The following is a 20,019-nucleotide window of genomic DNA, read 5'->3' on the forward strand; positions in this document are numbered from 1 at the left end:
TTGCATACATAACAAGGTGTATGTATGTACAGTACAGACCAAACGTTTGGACGCACCTTCCCATTCAATGTGTTTTCTTTATTTTCATGACCGTTCACGTTGGTAGATTCTCACTGAAGGCATCAAAACTATGAATGAACACATGTGGAGTTATGTACTTAACAAAAAATCAGATCGGCAAACGAAAGGAGACTAAAAATTCCTTCTTCACGGGGTCTCCGATTCCAATCATGTCTGTTCTCCGTTGTTGTCCCTGGCTGGTGGAACAACCTACCCTCCTCCACACGACTAGCCGAGACTATCACCACTTTTAAGAAGAAGGTGAAAACCCTCTTATTCCAAAAATATTACAGACAAATTTAACACATACACATGCATACACATTTAACAAACAAATACAAAATGTATAAATACATTATAATTTTTCTTAGTCTAGCACCCAACACTCTCCGAGCATGTTCTTCAATGACAAGTCTAAGCCTTATCAGGGCTCTTAGTTTGTATACTTGATATTCTATAGAAATCGAACGAGAATTGCTGGTGTCTTCCCATTGTAAGTCGCTTTGGATAAAAGCGTCTGCCAAATAAAGTAAAGTAAAGTAAAGTAAAGTAAATAACTGAAAACAAGTTTTAAATTCTACATTTACATTTACAGCATTTACCAGAGGCCCTTATCCAGAGCAACTCACAATCAGTAGGTACAGGGACAGTCCCCCCCTGGAGCAACTTATGGTTAAGTGTCTTGCTCAGGGACACAATGGTAGTAAGTGGGATTTGAACCTGGATCTTCTGGTTCATAGGCGAGTGTGTTACCCGCTAGACTACTACCACCACCATATTCTAGTTTCTTCAAAATATCCACCCTTTTACTGATTACTGCTTTGCACACTCTTGGCATTCTCTCAATGAGCTTCAAGAGGTCGTCACCTGAAATGCTTTTCCAACAGTCTTGAAGGAGTTCAACACCAGAGGTGTTTAGCACTTGTTGGCCCCTTTGCCTTCACTCTGCGGTCCCGCTCACCCCAAACCATCTGGATTGGGTTCAGGTCCGGTGACTGTGGAGGCCAGGTCTCCACTTTTTGTTAAGTACATAACTCCACATGTGTTCATTCATAGTTTTGATGCCTTCAGTGAGAATCTACAAATGTAAATGGTCATGAAAATAAAGAAAACACATTGAATGAGAAGGTGTGTCCAAACCTTTGGCTTGTACTGTATTTATGTAGGTTCCTGCAAGAAAAAATAAATGGAAGGAATTGTCCGCTCCTCGTTTAAACTTTCCAACTTTTTCTCAAGTATCTGTCAAGATGGTGCGCATTAATCCTTCCTCGCAGGACGATGTGGTGCGTGCGTTGTGGCCGGTGTCGCCGCCAGAGGGAGGGACTTCGGCGGAAGGACAACACTCGTGTTCGTGCCACGGCCCCTGAGCGGCGACGGGCTCTGTCGGCTGCGCGCATTGCACAGACTTCGTCCAGCTACGCGGGATGCTGCGTTGACACGGTACGCAGAAAAAAAGTTTGATTTCTGGGAACTTCTGGTCTCTTTCTGTGTGTAGAGCGGGACGGTTCGTTGTCCGTGTTTTGGCACTGCATGGGTGTGAAAGGAGAAAGAACGGAACGGAAAGGAAGGGAGGGGGGAGTTCGGTGAAAGGCATGTGCAGAATGTGACTGGGCACCAGGAAGAAAAAAAAAAAAAACTGACCGAGAAGAGAAGGAGGGAAAAGGGGGTTAGAGCTAAAGAGAAGGATGGACTGGATGGTCGACAAGAGATCAAGTATAAAAAATATATTAAAAAAAAGAAACAGAATGTAAAGTAATGTTGGAGGGAAGATAACGGGACTTTTTAGACTAATCAGAACTAGAATTCTGGGGATCTGTAGTTTTTTTTTTTTTTCCCACTCCCTGTCCCAGCCTGCTGTTGATGGTTGATGTCTGACACAATAAAAGGAGCTTCTAAGCCCCTCGCCTCTCAGCTCGCTCCTTCTAAGTAATAAAGAGGTCTTGACCCTTTTAGCTGCAAGATTACGGAGTCTGTACAGATGGAGATGTTCTGTTCCGGAAATGTTGTAGGTTCCTACGGTGGACATTTAGCGTAAACCTGGGCTGGATATAGCCGAAAGGATTACGCATGTGCCCAAAAGGCCGTGCAATAAAACAGGACAGGGGTCAGCCTCATTGTTTTGGACCCTGTTATTCATAGCGGTGACCTGTGCTCTACAATGACAGGCAGCGCAGAGACCAGAGGAGCTCCGGCGTGGCAGAGACGGGTGCAGACGAGGCGGACGCCTGTATGGGAGGCGCTACTGTCTAGAGGAGAGGGGCCTTTTCGTTGTGATCCTGTAGGGCAGCGCTGGAGGCAGGCGGGCCGGCCAGCAAGGTGGGCCTGTGCTGGTGATTCCCTGGGCTAAGCCGCTGCGTGGGCGCGAGACGGAAGACGGCAGACGTGTGACGTGAAAGCTGGGGGAAGGGAATCGCTGCGCTTCACCTGTGACAGAATGGCTGAGAAGAAAGTGAGGTAATCAAGTCATATTCGGGGTTATTAAACGCATTCGCATACAGCTTCCTGCTACTGTTCTCAGACCCACTTTTGCGGCTGTTGCTCGGTGATGTGAATGTCCGCGTTCATGATCTCTTGCAGCCTGCCTGCTAAGCTGATTAATGGGGGCGTGGCAGGGCTAGTAGGCGTCACATGCGTGTTTCCAATTGATCTGGCAAAGACCCGTCTGCAGAACCAGCAGGGCGCCCGCGTCTACAGTGGCATGTGAGTACGGTTCCAGCTACGTTGTTCTGGAAAATGTGCATCTTTGTTTAAAAGTTGTGCTTTAAACTTTGCCCTGGACATTTGAAAGGATCTGGGAGGGGTCCTTGGATGCAGCACAAATTCACCCATGTGCTTGTAATAAATGAGTCCACAGTTGGGTGGAGCGCTGTTATGGTGAACACAGTGCTTCCCTCATGAGTCATCCCATAAAAATAAACTCGGCCAGAAATCCTTTCTTTCTTGGGAGGCTTCTGACCATGAATATGCTAGAAATTAGGATTTGTCATGAGAATACAAACCAGTTCTTAAATAAATCCATTTGAGCATTTTTGTCGAAATGATCACACAAATGCTACGTTCCAGTCCATTCCAGTTTGTGACCAGTTTTGGACAAGGGGCCTCTGCCCTTCTAAAAGTGTGCACATACTGCCCATCACAAAAATATGCTTTCATGTTCATCAATTTAGTTCTAGGGACATTGGGGTCACTCTTGAATTTATCCAAAGATTCTGATCTTTCTGGGCAACAACTCCCCTCAGCAAAACCTCTCAATTCAAATAGTCTCGCTACTGTTAACACCCACGGCATCTGCAAAAACCCTTGGAGTTTGGATTGACGACAAACTGAGTCTGAACCATCACGTTGCTGCAATCTCCAGATCCTGCAGGTTCACTCTCTACAACATTCGCAAGATTCGGCCTTTTTTCTCACAACAGGCAACGCAGCTCCTCGTCCAGGCAATGGTCATCTCCAAACTCGACTACTGTAACTCTCTCCTGGCTGGAGCCTCTGCAGTCACCATAAAACCACTCCAGATGATCCAAAATATGGCACCCCGTCTCATCTTCAATCAGCCAAAATACACCCATGTTACGCCTCTTCTCACCTCCCTCCACCGGCTCCTGGTAGCTGCTCGCATTGAGTTCAAATCCTTGATGCTGCCTACAGGGCTGTTAATGGAACTGCACCCTCCTACATCAATACACTACTACCTAGATACACTCCTGCACGCTCTCTCAGATCAGCAAATGAAATGAGACTGAAAATTCCCTCTTCACGGGGTCTCCGATTCCAATCAACTCTATTCTCCTTTGTTGTCCCTGGCGGGTGGAACAACTTGCCCTGCTCCATTCGACTAGCCGAGACTACCACCCCCTTTAAGAAGCAGTTGAAAACCCTCTTGTTCAAAAAGTATTTCAGACGAGTCTAACACATGCACACACAATGCACAAAATAAAAAATTTCGTCTAGCACACAATTCCCTAGCATATTCTATTCCTGACAAGTTAGGCCTGCTAAATAGATTAAAGTAAAGTATTTTGTCAATTATGCAATTCCTAAAGATGGCCATGGTGACCAAGGTGACTAACTATAAAAAAAAATCCGTAAGGCTAGTGGGCCCATTTTAACCATCACCCTTGGTGAGCAGTGGGCAGCCATGAAAGGCGCCCGGGGATATACACTTTATACACAATATACACTTTACGATCACTTTCTCACCAAAAAGTAGTCACACTAATCAACTGTTATTTGTACTAATTAGATCCAAAGATCCAGAAGCCATTATAGCCGTAAATATGTTAGTAGTTGTTGGGAATGAAACATTAGGCTTAGATCTTCTGCAGAACACAGAAACACAGTTTATTAATGAGCTGTTAACATACTGTGAACCTGTCAATACAGAAATCCGCTGCCACAATCATTTACATCCTGGGGGCTTTTAAATGCTGCACGGTGTGAACAGAGCTTGCTGGGTGGTATTCAATGTAGGTTCTTTAAACAGTGGTTCAGTGCTCAGAAAGAAGCATCATTATTGAACTATTATGGCTACTGATGAAAATAAACTGTAATGGATGTCGAGAATAAAGCATAATATTTTAGGAGCAAACATTATTCATCGGTTCAGTGTAATACATATGCGCTATTTTGGAATCTTTTGACTTTTTCCTAGCAAATGTATCAAATGTGCTTTAAACTTCACACTGTCTTTCACGCTGGGCACATTTTCACTGTGTGGTCCTCTACTAGCATGTTTGACATTCTACTGGACAAAAGTTGTGCTTGGTAACTTAGTATCACCCACATCAAGGTTCCATGCGAGCTGATGCGATACCAAAACATGACATGAAACCACTGCAACTGCTACAAACGACTGATTGGTTATTCGACCCCCACCTATTACTATTTTGCTTCTGAGCAAGACCCTAAATTGCTCCAGTCAGACTGTCTTTGTAACTGATTAGAATCTCTTAGAATCAGTAAGTTGCTCAGAAAACGACAAATAACTTTTCTGAATTCAATCCGACCTGAGTTGAAGCACTACTGTGCAGTCCGAGTCTGGGGAGCACGGGTCCCACTGAGTTTTGGCTCTTTTAAACATTATTTAATGCCTTGTTATTGTCCCCATTTTGTTCCTCAAGTGATGCCAGAATGTATAGGCACACATTGTGTCTCTCACTGTGCTGGCTAAATGGCCAGGACGTGGAAGCAAATGTAAATCTTTATAAATAATATGTTTTTGATGCATTTATGAAAATTTATATGGACCCAACTCAGTAGTCTGATGCCTAAAACTGCTCTTCTTTTTTCTTTAGTTTTATCCACACCGTCTTTCTTTTTATTTGCCAACCAATCTTGCTTAATTTAACCTCTCTTTGTCTTTGTTGCATTTTGTTATATTCCTTTGACATTATTTCTCAATGTCGTTCAAGGATTTAGTATGGTTAATTCTACTTTCTCTTCATGTTAGGTTAGACTGCTTGGCGAAGACCATTAGGGCAGAAGGATACTTTGGCATGTATCGAGGTAACGTTTTTCCCCTCTTTCATCTTGCTTTATGGCTGTTAGACCATGAACATTCTGAGCTCTTTTCATTGTCCAATGGAGGTATGAACATCAACACTGCAACTGGGAGTTCTCATCCAGCCTTTTTTTAAATCTCATAGGTGCAGCGGTGAACCTCACTCTTGTCACACCAGAGAAAGCCATCAAATTGGCAGCAAATGATGTCTTTAGACAGCAACTGTCTCGAGATGGGTAACTGCTCTAGCTGTCACTGCTGAATCGATCTCCTAGATCAGTTGTCAATGACCCTTCCCGTTTCTGTGGCCCACAGCAAGCTGCCCCTGTGGGGAGAGATTTTGGCAGGTTGTGGGGCTGGCACATGCCAAGTCGTGGTGACAACGCCCATGGAGATGCTAAAAATTCAGTTACAGGATGCAGGCAGGTTGGGTGAGTCACGGGTTCATCCTGTAGCATTCAACCATTAAACCATTTTACGGGTGTGATACACTGAGTGCAACTCTGGGTTCTGGTCAGCTGCACAGAGGAGTGTCACAACCACCGCTGCTCCGGACCCAGCACCTTCATTGGTGGCCCCAAATCCCACTCACCCTGCATCTACTCCACGACGTTCTGCTACTCGCATCACTTTGGAGCTTCTGCAGACCAAAGGTCTCTCTGGGCTGTACAGAGGTGCTGGAGCCACACTGCTCAGGTCAGAACACAACTTATATAGACTGAAAAGTTCAATTCATACAAAATTCACCAAATGTGACCCACAGTTTGCCTCAGGACTGATCACCATGGACCATTTCATTTCATTAGATGAAGGCTCCTTTTGAATCCATCCAAGGCATTGATACACTGTTTTGGTTTCCTCTGTTTCTAGGGACGTTCCCTTCTCAATGATCTACTTCCCACTGTTTGCCAACCTAAATGCACTGGGCCGAAGAGCCCCTGGTTGCCAGGGTGACCCACAAGAGCGCGCCCCCTTCCTGCAGTCGTTCCTGGCAGGCTGCACGGCTGGATCAGTGGCAGCCGTGGCCGTCACGCCGATGGATGGTGAGATCGACCACAGTGAAGAAGTGATGAATGCACCATGCAGATCTGCGAATTAACAGTATGCCTTATATGTTTTTGGCAGTCATTAAAACACGCCTGCAGACCTTGCAGAAAGGTGAAGGAGAGGACTCATACCGCGGTATTCTTGATTGCACGCGGTAAGCCAGTTAATTAGAATATATTTATTATGTCTCCATATTTTATGTATTAATTTGAATGAAGGCTACAGGTTTAAAGTTACCATCTTCTGTGTGTCTGCATTATTTACCACTTTTAGTGGTATATAAGATATATTAACCCCTCACCTTTGTCCACACTTGTGCAGTCGGATCCTGAGACGCGAGGGGCCGGCAGCTTTCCTGAAGGGGGCAACATGTCGCGCACTGGTCATCGCACCTCTGTTTGGCATTGCACAGGGTGTTTACTTCTTGGGCGTGGGTGAACAAGTGCTAGGGCTGCTGGGATAGCAGCACAAACGTCCCAATTTCAGATGAACAAATTCGGTAATCGCTTCACTGCAAAGACAGGAGGGAGGGGAAGCTAGGGGCCTGTCTGCTTCGGCAGCGAGTAAAACAAGACAGACACACTTACTAAACCACGAGCAAATGAGGTGAGAGGGACCAGGCACTAAATGTTAAGATAATGCAGGCTACAGTATTTCACACTAATTTCACACAATGCTCTGTAGATCTCCTTTTATTGTGATTTTTTATACTATAAACAGGGTTTTAATCATAAATCAGCGCTCTATTTATGAATTCTCACCATGTTTTGCAATGGTTTATTCCCCTGGACATTACCTTTATGCCTGAAACTCAGCATCATGACTCGATATGAGAAAAATCCACCACTCATACATTTATAAAGTAAACTGGCAGCCAATTTGAAATTGGTGTCATATTTTGGACATTCAGTGCATCTTACAATGTATTGCACTGAAACTTATATTCTCCAAATGATCTGTAATCAGAAGGTTGCCGGTTCGAAGGTGCCACTGAGCAAAGCACTGTCCCCACACACTGCTCCCCGGGCGCCTGACATGGCTGCTCACCAAGCTCGTTATCACTCAGTACTTGAGTTTAATGAAGTGTGATGTGGTGATTTTACTGTGCACACAGTAAAATAAATGCAAACAAAGCCTTATTTCATAATCTAACATCTATCGCCCAAAAATGCACTTATCTGATAGATTGCATAGTAGTGTTACAATAGTTAATTTTTAGTTAAAAAGTTAATATTTGATTTTTTGTTTTTAACTGACATTTTCACGGCAGCTTGCTGATATTGTTTCTGTAGATAGATATGTTATTAAACATTTTGCTAATTAGAAACCTCTAGGCACTTGAACAATATGATTTTCTGCCCAGCCAGCATCTGAGACATAATTTTGCCATTACAATAGCTGTCAAAGCAGACAATACCATGCAAGTGTTAAAATGATTACATTGAAGGGAAGGAAGCCTGCTGTTTGAATGAACAATATAATTTCTTATACATTGATCAGCCACAAAAATAAAACCACTGACATATAATGTAACAAGTGGTCAGTCAGTTGTTCAAGCTGATGTGTTGGATGCAGTGAAGTTTTAGGATTTGAGAAACTTTGACATGGACCAGATTGTGATGCTAGTTTTGCTAGAGTTTGTGGGACACTCAAAAATATTTTGGTGTTCATGATGTTGACTTCAGCATACATTACTGGGCAACTTCAGGGGTTCTGTGAAGTCCATGTCTGGTGTTTTGTTGGCACAAGGGTTACCTTTACAACATTAATCAGGTGGTTTTAATATTGTGGCTGTACAGTGTACATTTCTTAATAGGTGCTAATGTTACCTTTACATTTAGGGGATATTTTAATTGAAAGCACTTTACAAAGAAGATTCCACTTGCACACAAAGATGCAGATGGATTACATTTGGATTTACATGAATGTCCTGTATTCTTTCAATTTAAGAGATTTAACTAAGAACCTCTGGATAAAATAAATGGACATGTCTGTGTATATATTGTACGTAAAAATATCAAATGTACCTTTTAAAGACATTCCAGATTTTTCCATTTAAATATGTTTCCAGTTCTTGAAAACAGAGCACCTCAATAAATTTCTTGTTTTTATTTCCTCCATAAGAGGGCAGCAAGACCCAGTACAAATTTAACTTTTTTTTTTTTTTTTTTTTGCAAAGTGTATGTATGTTTTCATTTTGAACATGTTTTTCATCATGGAAATTAAAGTATAAATTAACCACGGGTTAACTGCACCTCTTGTTTTATGTTATAATATGTACATTTATTTTATTCTTCTCATAACTGAGTGTATGAAAATACAAGTAACAAATTCCATCCGTGTAAAATATTAAAACAATGTTAAAGTTATCTAGGGAAGGACAGTGCAGAAATACAGTTATGTACTATGATAGAAGGGTAACAGTTTAGGTAACAATATCCGGTCCTGTAACCCAATGTAAACATTTAAGTAAGGCACTAAGTAACAGAGGCACTGATGGCACAGGGTCAGTAATACAGATACAAGATGTAACAAGTGCTTCATGTATATCTGAACTGAATGGATTACACAGAAAAACCATCAAACTGGCTTGAGTCTCCAGACAGTCAATTAATCCTTAAACTTGCGGTTCAAGTTAGGACCAAAGAGAGTCACTCGGATGTCAGGCATCATCTGTAGATGACAATGGAACACTTTTAGTGAAGTGACTGCAGCGATCAAAACTGCCTGGGACCCGTGGTTTATGCAACCCTGATATGTCTGGCTTCAAATGCACAGTGATTGTTTCGCTCCTACCTGTTGAGCCAAAAGATCTAGTCGGCTCTCGAGAGTATTTGCCACCTTGATCTTTCCATTTGAGTTGTAAACCTCAACTCCACCAGAACTAAACAAAGGAACAAAAAAAAAAAAACTGGTATATTATCAGAAAACACTTTTAATATGAATGTAAATAGTATTATACAGAAATCTTTTACATGCTGGGTGACAGAAAGCTCTCCTGGTCAATATTAACTTCAATATTACTCTTTGTAGCAGCTTTGAAGATGGGGATGTTTTTCTGAACAGCAGCCTAAAAAATAATAAAAAAAACAGAGCTAAAATACACAACAGCCAGAGACTGCAAAACAACGGAATAGAACTCAAGGCATCACAAAACTTAAATACCAGCATTTAACATATGAAATATTTCTGACCTTCACCATGTCCACATCTTGTTTACGGCATCGGATTGTCACTTTGGGCTCCAGCAACTGGTAGAAGCCCTGTAAAAAATATATATTAAAAAAGAAATTAGATCACATGAATATATGCTTGTCAAATGTCAGTATGATTCAAATCATATGTTTAAAAATCATACCTGCAACAACAGTCCATCCAGTAGTGTTTGGTATTTCACAGAATCCTTTGCAATGTTTGATAGCCTCTGACGTGCTTCACTCATTAAATCCTAAACAGTCGATGAAAAGTATACTTAACTGAAATTACAGTACAAAGAAAAATAATACTGTTTTAATTGCATTGTTGCAAAATGTAAAGCTACAAACTATAATCATATCATCCCGAGCCTTCAGCACTCTCAGTCTTGCCTGGTTCATCAAGTTGGACATCTGGCTGTCAAAATATATAAAAGATAGTACTATTTAGAGAAGTAAAGTAAGAAGGCATCAAAACAATGAATGAAAAAGAAAAAAGCAACACTCTCTAGAAGACTGTTCTACTTGAAAATGTTTTACCTCCCCTAGTATAAACAGTACAGGCCAATGTATTTCAATGTATTTCTTTATTTTCATGACCATTTACGTTGTAGATTCTCACTGAAGGCATCAAAACTATGAATGAACACATGTGGAGTTCAAGAAAACAAGAAAAGGTGAAATACCCGAAAACACGTTTCATATTCTAGTTTCTTCAAAATTTGCTCTGATTACTGCTTTGCACACTCTTGGCATTCTCTCGATGAGCTTCGAGGTCGTCACCTGAAATGGTTTTCCAACAGTCTTGAAGGAGTTCAACACCAGAGATGTTTAGCACTTATTGGCCCCTTTGCCACTCTGCGGTGCAGCTCACCACAAACCATCTGGATTGGGTTCAAGACCAGTGACTGTGGAGGTCAGGTCTCCACTTTTTGTTAAGTACATAACTCCACATGTGTTCATTCATAGTTTTGATGCCTTCAGTGAGACTCTATTAATGTAAATGGTCCAGAAAACACATTGAATGAGAAGGTATGTTCTAACTGTACCGTATAATCAAATAACAAGACAAAGCTGAATACAAACATTCAACAGACTCACATTTTCTTTTGCTGCTCAATTTGCTTCTCTTTTTTCCCATAGTATTCCAGTATCTTCAGTCTTTGCATTTGCACCAGTCTGCCTTTCTCAATGTTAAACTCCTCTTCTGCCTAAAATGATCATTATTCTTTTAAAAATGATCCAGAAAATTATAGCATGTTTTGAGTTATTAGAATGTATATAAGAAAATTTCATTATCATAAATGAATAAATAAAAGAATTCATGTTCAATTACACTTTATATTTTAGATGTCCATAAAATGGCACACGTTATTTTCTGCCGGAATGCCATTTCCTCAAAAAAAGTGTCAAATTGCTATCTTTGGTATTGTAGCACAGTACCTTGGAATCTATTTCTTCTGCCTTTTCACTTGCCTCTTGCTCAATGAATGCCATCATATGTTTAATCTGTGGAGGATAGGTGTTAGTTATGACACAGTTATTAATAAAACTGGTTGCATAGTTGTTAGGTGATCTTCTGTATTAAGAGAAACCTTATGTTTGTTCATGAATTTGTTTTTCTGGATAACAATAGCAATATTGTAAAGATATACAGTACAGGCCAAACATTTGGACACACCTTCTCATTCAATGTGTTTTCTTTATTTTCATGACCATTTACGTTGGTAGATTCTCACTGAAGGCATCAAAACTATGAATGAACATGTGGAGTTATGTACTTAACAAAAACCTGACCTCCACAGTCACCGGACCTGAACCCAATCAAGATGGTTTGGGGTGAGCTGGACCGCAGAGTGAAGGCAAAGGGGCCAACAAGTGCTAAACACCTTCAAGACTGTTGGAAAAGCATTTCAGGTGACGACCTCTTGAAGCTCATCGAGAGAATGCCAAGAGTGTGCAAAGCAGTAATCAGAGCAAACTGCGGTTGTTTTGAAGAAACTAGAATATAAAACGTGTTTTCAGGTATTTCACCTTTTTTTGTTAAGTACGTAAGTCCACATTCATAGTTTTGATGCCTTCAGTGAAAATCAGTGAGAGAGTAAATGGCCATGAAAATATAGAAAACACAAACTTTTGGCCTGTATTGTATAAATGTTATACGAACATTACAAAAACATATACAATATAAAGAAAAGCATATTAATAAAATCGCAAACGTTTTAAAATCTTTTCTATCTTTATTTAACAGCAGCACGGTTGTCGGTCGTCTCCTGGTTCCGTCACTTTGTTCACCTGACAGAAGGCTTCTACAACTTCCTCAAACGTCATTTATCACTTCCATTCTCGGCACTAGATCAGGATTTTTTTTTTATTTTAATAAAGAAACGAACAAAAAAATCTAGTTTGTATCCAGACACGGCTAACATGGCACAGAGTTCTGTCGTCTTGCCTGCTTCTTGACGTCCGCATCACTTAACGCCATGATTGCGCTGGAAAACGTGAAATGTATCGATGCGAGATAGCCGGGTAGATTTCTCGTCTGAAGAAGTTGTAATATGTAATTTTTTTATAAAATAATGTCAAGCGAGGACGCGTTTATTCTACGAAGCTGACGAACGACAACGTTAACCGGAACTTCCGGTTCGAGTTGGTGTTTAGAAATAAGAGTCCTAGCGCGATGGTTCTTGTATGTAACCGTAGATAAATACGGTCGTGGCCAAAGGTTTCCAGAATGACACAATTACTGGTTTTCACAAGGTTTGCTGCTTCCGTTTTTACAATAGATCACAATGCCATGCAAGTGTAAAAATATATTACATTGAATGGAAGGAAGCCTGCTGTTTGAATTAACAATATAATTTCTTATACATTGATCAGCCACAAAAATATAACCACTGACATATAATGTAACAAATGGTCAGTCAGTTGTTCAAGCTGATGTGTTGGATGCAGTGAAGTTTTAGGATCTGAGAAACTTTGACATGGACCAGATTGTGATGCTAGAGTTTGTGGGACACTCAAAAAAGATTTCACTTGGATTTACATGTTTTTATTGTTGCAATTTGCATATATTCCAGAATGATATGAAGAGTGATCAGATGAATTGCAAAGCCCCTCTTTGACATGAAAATGAACTTAATTTGAACAAAAACCATTTCCACCATTTCCACTGCATTTCAGCCCTGTCACTAAAGTACCTCCTGAGATCATTTCAGTGCTCCTCTCGTTAACACAGGTTGAGAGTGTTGAGGCTGGAGATCATTCTGTCATGCTGACTGAGTTAGAATAGCAGACTGGAGGAGGGTGATGCTTAAAAACATTGTTCTTGTCAGGATCCGGTCCGAAATGGGGGTTACTCCGGTCCGGATCAGGATCAGGATCCGGACCGGAGTTTAATTGTTGTCCTGTGAAATGTTCCCTAATCGTTTTCACCTGTGTTTAATTGTATAAAGCTGCCCTGTTCGTTTCTGTCCGCTGTCAGGTCTTTGAAGTTATGTTCCGTGTTCACCAGTGTCTTCGTCTCGGATGTCTCCCCTGTCCTGTGATTCACTAATTAAACCCCTGTTCCGTGATGTCAGGTGAAAGCGTCCTCCATTCCTCGTCACTCCTCGTCCTCTACGTTCACCCGCCGCGTCATGCCCGCATGGACGTGACAGAAAGACCTGACCGACATTTGGACGCCACCTGACGCAGCCCCGCTGAGATCGAAGGAGCCGCGACTCGCCGGGAGGACGCCGCCAGCTTCCTTGTCCCTGGCCTTCCATGGCTTCATTCAGCAGGGTCCCGACCCCTGCCTCTCAGTCCCGTGTCTGGCGGCGTTGAAGGTGAGGAGCGGCCATTCAGCGGGGCGAGCCGGAGACTGACAGGGAGCGGCGGACGCATGCGGACGGCGGACGAGGTGCCGGTACCAAACTGGCCCGAAGCCGTCTGCGCTGGAGAACCGCCGCTCGTCCATCTGGAATACCGGACCATTCATTCATTCAGTCATTTATCATTCCTCCCTGTTCATCATCTTTTCTCCTGGAGTCGATTCCGTTCCACTCGAACCATTCAGACTCTGTGTATGGACTTTTCCCCCCTCCTTCATGGACTGCTCCATCTGGCCCGCCAGGTGTCGTGCCATAAAAGGGGGGATTCTGTCAGGATCCGGTCCGAAATGGGGGTTACCGTAATCAGAAGGTTGCTGGTTTGAATAGCAAGCCACCAAGGTGCCACTGTGGTGCCACTGAGCAAAGCACTGTCCCCACACACTGCTCCCCGGGCGCCTGTCATGGCTGCCCACTGCTCGCCAAGGGTGATGGTTAAAAGCACAGGACACATTTTGATGTGCTGCCGTGTGCTGTGCTGCAGTGTATGAAAATCACTTCACTTTTTTTAATCTTTCTTAACTAAGGTCAATGAACTGTATACAATACATTTTTCAGACAAGGAAAACTCTTTATTTTTTATATTTTATATGAAAGCTGAACATCCATTTACCTGCTAATTTGGAAAAACTATACGTGCAACTATAGACAGGGCAAGTCCATACACAGAGGAATTTTGTCAAGAACTGCAGGCTTCAGAACAGAAGCTGTCTTTATGGGGTGGGGGTTGGAAGATGGATGCACTGATCTCTAACATGAATAATGTTATTTGTCAAGCACAAAATTCTGTATCATACAAGATGATGAAAAAAAAATGACTTACTTTTTTCTAAGGTGGTAGTAGCCTAGTGGGTAACATACTTGCCTATGTACAAAGACCCAGGTTCAAACTCCACTTACTACCATTGTGTCCCTGAGCAAGACACTTAACCTTAAGTTGCTCAAAGGTGACTGTCCCTGTAACTACTGAGTGTAAGTCGCTCTGGATAAGGGTGTCTGATAAATGCTGTAAATGAAATGCTATGCCTGGATCCTTAGTTATTATTAAATTTTATGTTTAAAACATAAAAGTGTCTCTGGACCCCTTTATGAGACGCAATATATCAAAATTATATACTCTGATCCAGAACATTAATTCACCCTCATGGGATAAAACTAAAGTGGCATGGGAACAGGATCTTAACATTGTAGTTACGGATGAGAGCTGGCTACAGTGCCTAGAAGCTATTCATACCTCCTCGGTCTATATTAGACAATGTTTGATCCAGTTTAAAGTACTACATCATCTACACTACTCATTAGATAAACTAGCAAAAATGTTTCCTAATACCAGCTCGGAGTGCCTACAATGTCACCAAGGGCCAGCTACTTTAGGCCACATGTTCTGGAACTGCCAGTCATTGTACAATTTCCGGGAAAATGTTTGCATAGTCTTGTCATCTTTATGTAATAGACCGATTGAACCTACACCATACATTTCTGTTTTTGGGGTCCCCCCCTCCAGATATAATTCTTATGATTTCTCAAGCCAAGGTGGTAGCTTTCACCTCATTAATGGCCAGAAGACTTATTTTTCTGTTGTGGAGATCAGACAAGCCCCCCTCTTTCAATGGTTGGATTAAGGAAATGTTCTCCATGTTGCAGTTGGAAAAACTGCGATGCAATCAAACTAATCGTCAGGAAAAGTTCAAGGAGATATGGTCACCATTTATTGATTATGTTAAATCATCCAGTTTGAGTCCAGCATAGACATGTCATTTCTTAATGCATATACAAAGTAAAACACTGAGAGGAGACTGCTTCCCTTCCCCTTATTTTTTGTAATAAATGTGTAATATTTGGTTATGTTTGCAATATTTGCATATAGGTTCATTGTATACTTGCAATATTTGCAATACCGATGTCTAAAGCAGTCACCAAAGCATTTCACTGCATATCATACCATGCAAAATTTGAATTTGAATTATGAATTTGATATTATTAATATTAAAGTCTAGCATCTTCGCCTGTATCGTCAGAGAAGCTTGGTTGAATAAGCTTGGAACCCTGTCTAAATATGGTGGCGGTATTGACTCATGCTGAAAAGCTGAATGCGACATCTAGTGTTTGTATCTGTGGTATGTAACAACAATCAGAGTAAAGACAGAGGTAAATCAGAAGTGAATGAAGAACGGTTATTGCTGTTCTGCTGCGAACCCTCATGCTATTCACTTTAACCCTTTAGTACAGGTTCTATGCAAATCTATTTTTGAATACCTGAATAGATTTACTGCACCCACATTTCGCAAGCATCCAGTTACATCTAATCTATTGCCAAATGTAGATCTAGATATAGAAAAACGTATCTAAACTCAAACACCTGGCTCTTGCTGCCTGGGAATTGGGGAACTATTACCAGCTGAAGCAATGGTGACAAGGCCAGATTTGGTGAGAGCAAATACAAAACAGGACCGCTCATATCTAAAACAGTCCTGTTGGACCCCATGGAAAATCGACACGTTTCTCTCTATATAAGAAGAGATTAGATCAGCGAGAACGCCTGACTAGTGAGTCCATTGTGAGCAAGGATGCAATATTTTGTGGTTTTCCTCACCCTTTTTTTGGCAGTTCATAGCCAGAGGGTCTTTACTGGGTATGTTTTTAATAGACTACTAAACTTACATCTGTGATATATTAAAAAGAGAAACAATGGGTTTTCTTAATTCCATAAAGAGACCAGGTCCTCAGGATCAATGCAGAATCAGAAGAACACATCCAGATCCTGCAGACACTGCAGAAGGAGCAGGAGATGGAGGTTAGTTTGACCAATATATGAACAGGATGTCTATGCTTGTTGTATAAAAAGCATGGAAAAAGCTAAATGAGCAACAAATACTCAAAAAGTAGTATGTTTCTATAGAAATAAAAGCTTGTAACAACACACCAGACTAAGTCAGTTGTCTCCCAATCTCACAGCTAGATTTCTGGATTCACCCTGTCTCTGTTGACCTGCCTGTTGATATCCATGTTCCTTCAGTCCATCTACAAAAGGTCAAGATTTTCCTCCAAGAACACAACATCCCATTTAGTGTCATGATTAACAATCTTCAGGTAAGATATGTTATATAATGAAAGTCAACTTAAAGTACAACCTACCCTGTAATATAATCTTTTTGAATAATTTGTAGATCTTGAAAACATTAGTATGAACTTGCACCAAATGAACAGCGCTGGTATTCTTGGGTTTCAGGTTCTCTTGGAAGATGAGCAGGCAGAGATGGAAAAGAACAGAATAAAGGAACGCAGCTCAAAGAGTTTGAACTTTGGTGCTTATCATGACTTGTACACGGTAGGTGATTCCTCACTCTGTAAGCATGATATATGTATGTGTGTATATATATATATTAGAGGTGGTCATAGATTAATTTTCTTAATCTAGATTAATCTAGAGTAAGCAAAATTAATCTACATTAATCTATATTTTAGATTAATCTACATTAATCTACATTAAAATGGCTCATTTGAATTCTGCCGAAGGCATTTAGAATATGTGTGCTACCCAAATAATGACTAAAAGTAAGTCTTTAGACGCATTAGACCAGGGGCTCATCTCCTGTTTCCAAAATGCATCACAAACTGCTTGAGAAAGCTGTTCTACTATGATAATTGGTGATGAAAATAAATTATGTTCAATAAGACGTACATAGCTGCATCCATGTTACCACGTCACGTTTGATGTGGTAATTCCGCATTTCGAAGACTCGTTCTCGCCCCCTACAGTGCAATTCGGCTAGGTATACATCCTCGCTAAAATATCAAGGTGAAAGTCATCATAGTGTAGCGGTTCTTCTTCTGCGTTGTGGAATTTTTTTATTTCGTTTCTTGAACCACAAATGATGATCTGACACCCAAGAGATTTTCTGTGCAAAGTGTATTCTGTACAAAAAGCAAGGTCGCGTCAGAACGTCGCGTCTTTCTGCACCTCTCTCTACAATATACAGTATTAAAAGAACATTAAAAAAATACACAAAATAACACACATGCAAAATATTCCTAATATGTACATAAATTAAAATGAAAGAAATAACATTTTGCACACAAACCCCACGCACCTCACAACTCACGCCATGTGTCCAAGAGACCTGTACCGGGTCAAAATAAAAGTCTTTAGAAAATAAGAAAATAAAAGACACAAGAAAGAAGAAATATACTTATAAATCTAGTGTAACCATTTAACGCCGGCACAATAGCTTGCGTAGTAATCTTTGTGAATAGATAACGGCGATATTTTTTTATCGCCCGATAAAAGTCTCGCGATAACGGCCCACCACTATAATATATGTGTGTGTGTGTGTGTGTGTGTGTGTGTGTGTGTGTGTGTGTGTGTATATATATATATATATATATATATATATATATATATATATATATATATATGTATGTATGTATGTATGTATGTATGTATGTATGTATATATATATATATATATATATGTATGTGTGTGTGTGTGTGTGTGTGTGTGTGTGTGTGTGTGTGTGTGTGTGTGTGTGTATATATATATATATATATATATATATATATTACACACACATACATATATCATACAAGTTATAAATGTTTTTGTGAGTCTGCAGATTTACAACTGGATGGACTCCCTTGTCACTGAGTACCCCAATCTGGTCTCGAAAGAACATATTGGTTTGACTTACGAGAACCATGCCATGTATGTTCTGAAGGTAAGATAAGCATAAGCAAGGTAACAGAAGCATCTTTGTCTATGGCAGCTTTGGTTGTATTTCTTTCTTTATCTTTTTTTAAAATTCCAATCACAATTCTGTGCAGTTCAGCACCGGTGGTAGCAGCAGACCTGCTATCTGGATTGATGCTGGAATCCATGCAAGAGAGTGGGTGTCTTCGGCAACTGCTGTGTGGACAGCAAACAAGGTGACAAATACTGAGCCTCTCCAACCACATGACCAACCAATCTCTAACGCATAACATTGCAAGGAGACAGGTCTAATTTACTCATTTGTTATTATCTTGTTGATAAAAAGGCACAATTTTAATGTGAACATAGCAGTAAAATAGAAATAATAAACAGATAATGCATATATCTAGATAATATGCAAATAATAACAATGGTCTGTTATCCTTGTATATTCAGATTGCTACGGATTACGGGCATGATTCCTCCCTCACATCTCTACTGAATAAAATGGACATTTACCTGATGATTGTGACCAATCCTGATGGTTATGTCTACACTCACACCAGTGTAAGCACATTGCATATCATACAGAAGTGTTATATTCATGGTCTTCTAGTTATTATTTAATTCTCATGAGCAAAACAGACTTTTCTTTAACTTCAGGACCGTATGTGGCGTAAAACACGCTCTGTGAATCCTGGCTCGATGTGCCGTGGCGTTGACCCTAACAGAAACTGGGATGCTGGGTTTGGTGGTGTGTAAATTTTGTATTTTGCCCCGTAAAAGTGGACATTCTGAACTGTGTGGCACAAACTGAATCATTTTTCTTTATATACTGTGCTGTTCAAATAATCCCAGGTCCTGGAGCCAGCAGCAACCCATGCTCAGACTCTTATCATGGCCCTTACGCTCACTCCGAGGTGGAAGTGAAGAACGTGGTGAATTTCATTCAGAGCCATGGACAGTTCAAATCCTTCATCTCCATTCATGCCTATTCGCAGCTCCTCATGTATCCATATGGCTATACATGCACAAATGTTCCTGACCAGGCAGAGCTGGTAAACATTTGCCATTCACCAGTCACAAGTTTCTTTTATTCATCAGCCAAAACATTAAGCATTTGCCAGATTCTCAAATATTTTCTAATACATTCTCTAATACATTCATGGTTGTAGGATTCGGTGGGTAGGTCTGCAGTGAATGCCCTCAGTTCCCTGTATGGGACCCAATACAAAGTGGGGAACATCTGTAGAATCATCTGTAAGTACCAAATTACATAAACATGGTATGTACGATGTTTGAGTCTGAAATCATAACCCTCGTACTCTCTTGCAATGTAGATCAAGCAAGTGGTGGAAGCATTGACTGGTCCTACGACATTGGCATCAAGTACTCCTTCGCCTTCGAGCTGCGTGACACTGGCCGCTATGGTTTCCTGCTGCCAGCCAGCCAGATTATTCCAACAGCATCTGAAACATGGCTTGCCCTGAAGCATATTATGGAGCACGTTCGTGACAATGCTTATTGAGAAAAAGATGCGGAAATGTATTTTCACTGAAGTAAAATTATATATTAAAAAAACATCGTCTCATTGTTTTTTTTTTTTGTTTTTTTTTTTGCTAACACAGTTTTGTCTAATGAAAATGCCACTGTTGTAAAACG

At 40.8% G+C, this 20,019-nt stretch overlaps 3 protein-coding genes across 5 annotated transcripts; 2 read left to right on the forward strand and 1 right to left on the reverse strand.

The window, feature by feature from the left end:
- Positions 1-1,376: 1,376 nt before the first annotated feature.
- On the forward strand, positions 1,377-8,856 carry slc25a18 (solute carrier family 25 member 18). Of its 2 annotated transcripts, XM_028958175.1 has the most exons (10): positions 1,377-1,500; positions 2,226-2,514; positions 2,638-2,760; positions 5,510-5,565; positions 5,706-5,796; positions 5,876-5,991; positions 6,079-6,256; positions 6,431-6,603; positions 6,686-6,761; positions 6,929-8,856. In XM_028958175.1, exons 2-10 carry the CDS (start codon positions 2,495-2,497, stop codon positions 7,068-7,070), a joined length of 975 nt encoding a protein of 324 aa, XP_028814008.1. In that variant the 5' UTR covers positions 1,377-1,500; positions 2,226-2,494; the 3' UTR covers positions 7,071-8,856. The 2 variants fall into 2 exon arrangements, with proteins under 2 accessions (XP_028814008.1, XP_028814009.1); XM_028958176.1 differs by lacking the exons at positions 1,377-1,500; positions 2,226-2,514 and having other exon boundaries at positions 2,651-2,760; positions 5,515-5,565.
- Positions 8,857-8,936: 80 nt separating this feature from the next.
- Positions 8,937-12,422, reverse strand: atp6v1e1a (ATPase H+ transporting V1 subunit E1a). Of its 2 annotated transcripts, none has more exons than XM_028958178.1 (9): positions 12,254-12,422; positions 11,245-11,310; positions 10,903-11,012; positions 10,195-10,219; positions 9,966-10,055; positions 9,802-9,870; positions 9,583-9,677; positions 9,404-9,491; positions 8,937-9,280 (listed from the first exon to the last, which is right to left on the reverse strand). In XM_028958178.1, the coding sequence occupies exons 1-9, from the start codon at positions 12,284-12,286 to the stop codon at positions 9,218-9,220; spliced, it is 639 nt and encodes a 212-aa protein (XP_028814011.1). In that variant the 5' UTR covers positions 12,287-12,422; the 3' UTR covers positions 8,937-9,217. The 2 variants fall into 2 exon arrangements, with proteins under 2 accessions (XP_028814011.1, XP_028814010.1); XM_028958177.1 differs by having other exon boundaries at positions 10,153-10,219.
- A 3,815-nt stretch (positions 12,423-16,237) lies between these two features.
- On the forward strand, positions 16,238-19,885 carry LOC114766968 (carboxypeptidase A2-like). Its single transcript, XM_028958359.1, has 11 exons — positions 16,238-16,302; positions 16,383-16,464; positions 16,626-16,760; positions 16,900-16,998; positions 18,284-18,385; positions 18,492-18,593; positions 18,814-18,924; positions 19,021-19,111; positions 19,216-19,415; positions 19,533-19,617; positions 19,698-19,885. Exons 1-11 carry the CDS (start codon positions 16,238-16,240, stop codon positions 19,883-19,885), a joined length of 1,260 nt encoding a protein of 419 aa, XP_028814192.1.
- Positions 19,886-20,019: the final 134 nt, after the last annotated feature.

This window comes from Denticeps clupeoides, chromosome 17 (assembly GCF_900700375.1).
Source record: "Denticeps clupeoides chromosome 17, fDenClu1.1, whole genome shotgun sequence".
Classification (NCBI taxonomy): domain Eukaryota; kingdom Metazoa; phylum Chordata; class Actinopteri; order Clupeiformes; family Denticipitidae; genus Denticeps; species Denticeps clupeoides.

Bases quoted from the DNA above. Each gene is read 5' to 3' on its own strand.
- slc25a18 (XM_028958175.1), top strand. From the start codon at position 2,495: ATGGCTGAGAAGAAAGTGAG. The intron at 2,761-5,509 runs GTGAGTACGGTT...TCTTCATGTTAG, and splicing joins GCCCGCGTCTACAGTGGCAT to GTTAGACTGCTTGGCGAAGA. The intron at 5,797-5,875 runs GTAACTGCTCTA...TGTGGCCCACAG, and splicing joins CAGCAACTGTCTCGAGATGG to CAAGCTGCCCCTGTGGGGAG.
- atp6v1e1a (XM_028958177.1), bottom strand. From the start codon at position 12,286: ATGGCGTTAAGTGATGCGGACGTCAAGAAGCAG. The intron at 11,311-12,253 runs GCAAGACGACAG...TATCCTCCACAG, and splicing joins ATGCGGACGTCAAGAAGCAG to ATTAAACATATGATGGCATT. The intron at 9,871-9,965 runs GTATGATTTTTA...TATTTTTTACAG, and splicing joins TGGATGGACTGTTGTTGCAG to GGCTTCTACCAGTTGCTGGA.
- LOC114766968 (XM_028958359.1), top strand. From the start codon at position 16,238: ATGCAATATTTTGTGGTTTTCCTCACCCTTTTTTTGGCAGTTCATAGC. The intron at 16,999-18,283 runs GTAGGTGATTCC...GTGAGTCTGCAG, and splicing joins CTTATCATGACTTGTACACG to ATTTACAACTGGATGGACTC. The intron at 18,925-19,020 runs GTAAGCACATTG...CTTTAACTTCAG, and splicing joins ATGTCTACACTCACACCAGT to GACCGTATGTGGCGTAAAAC.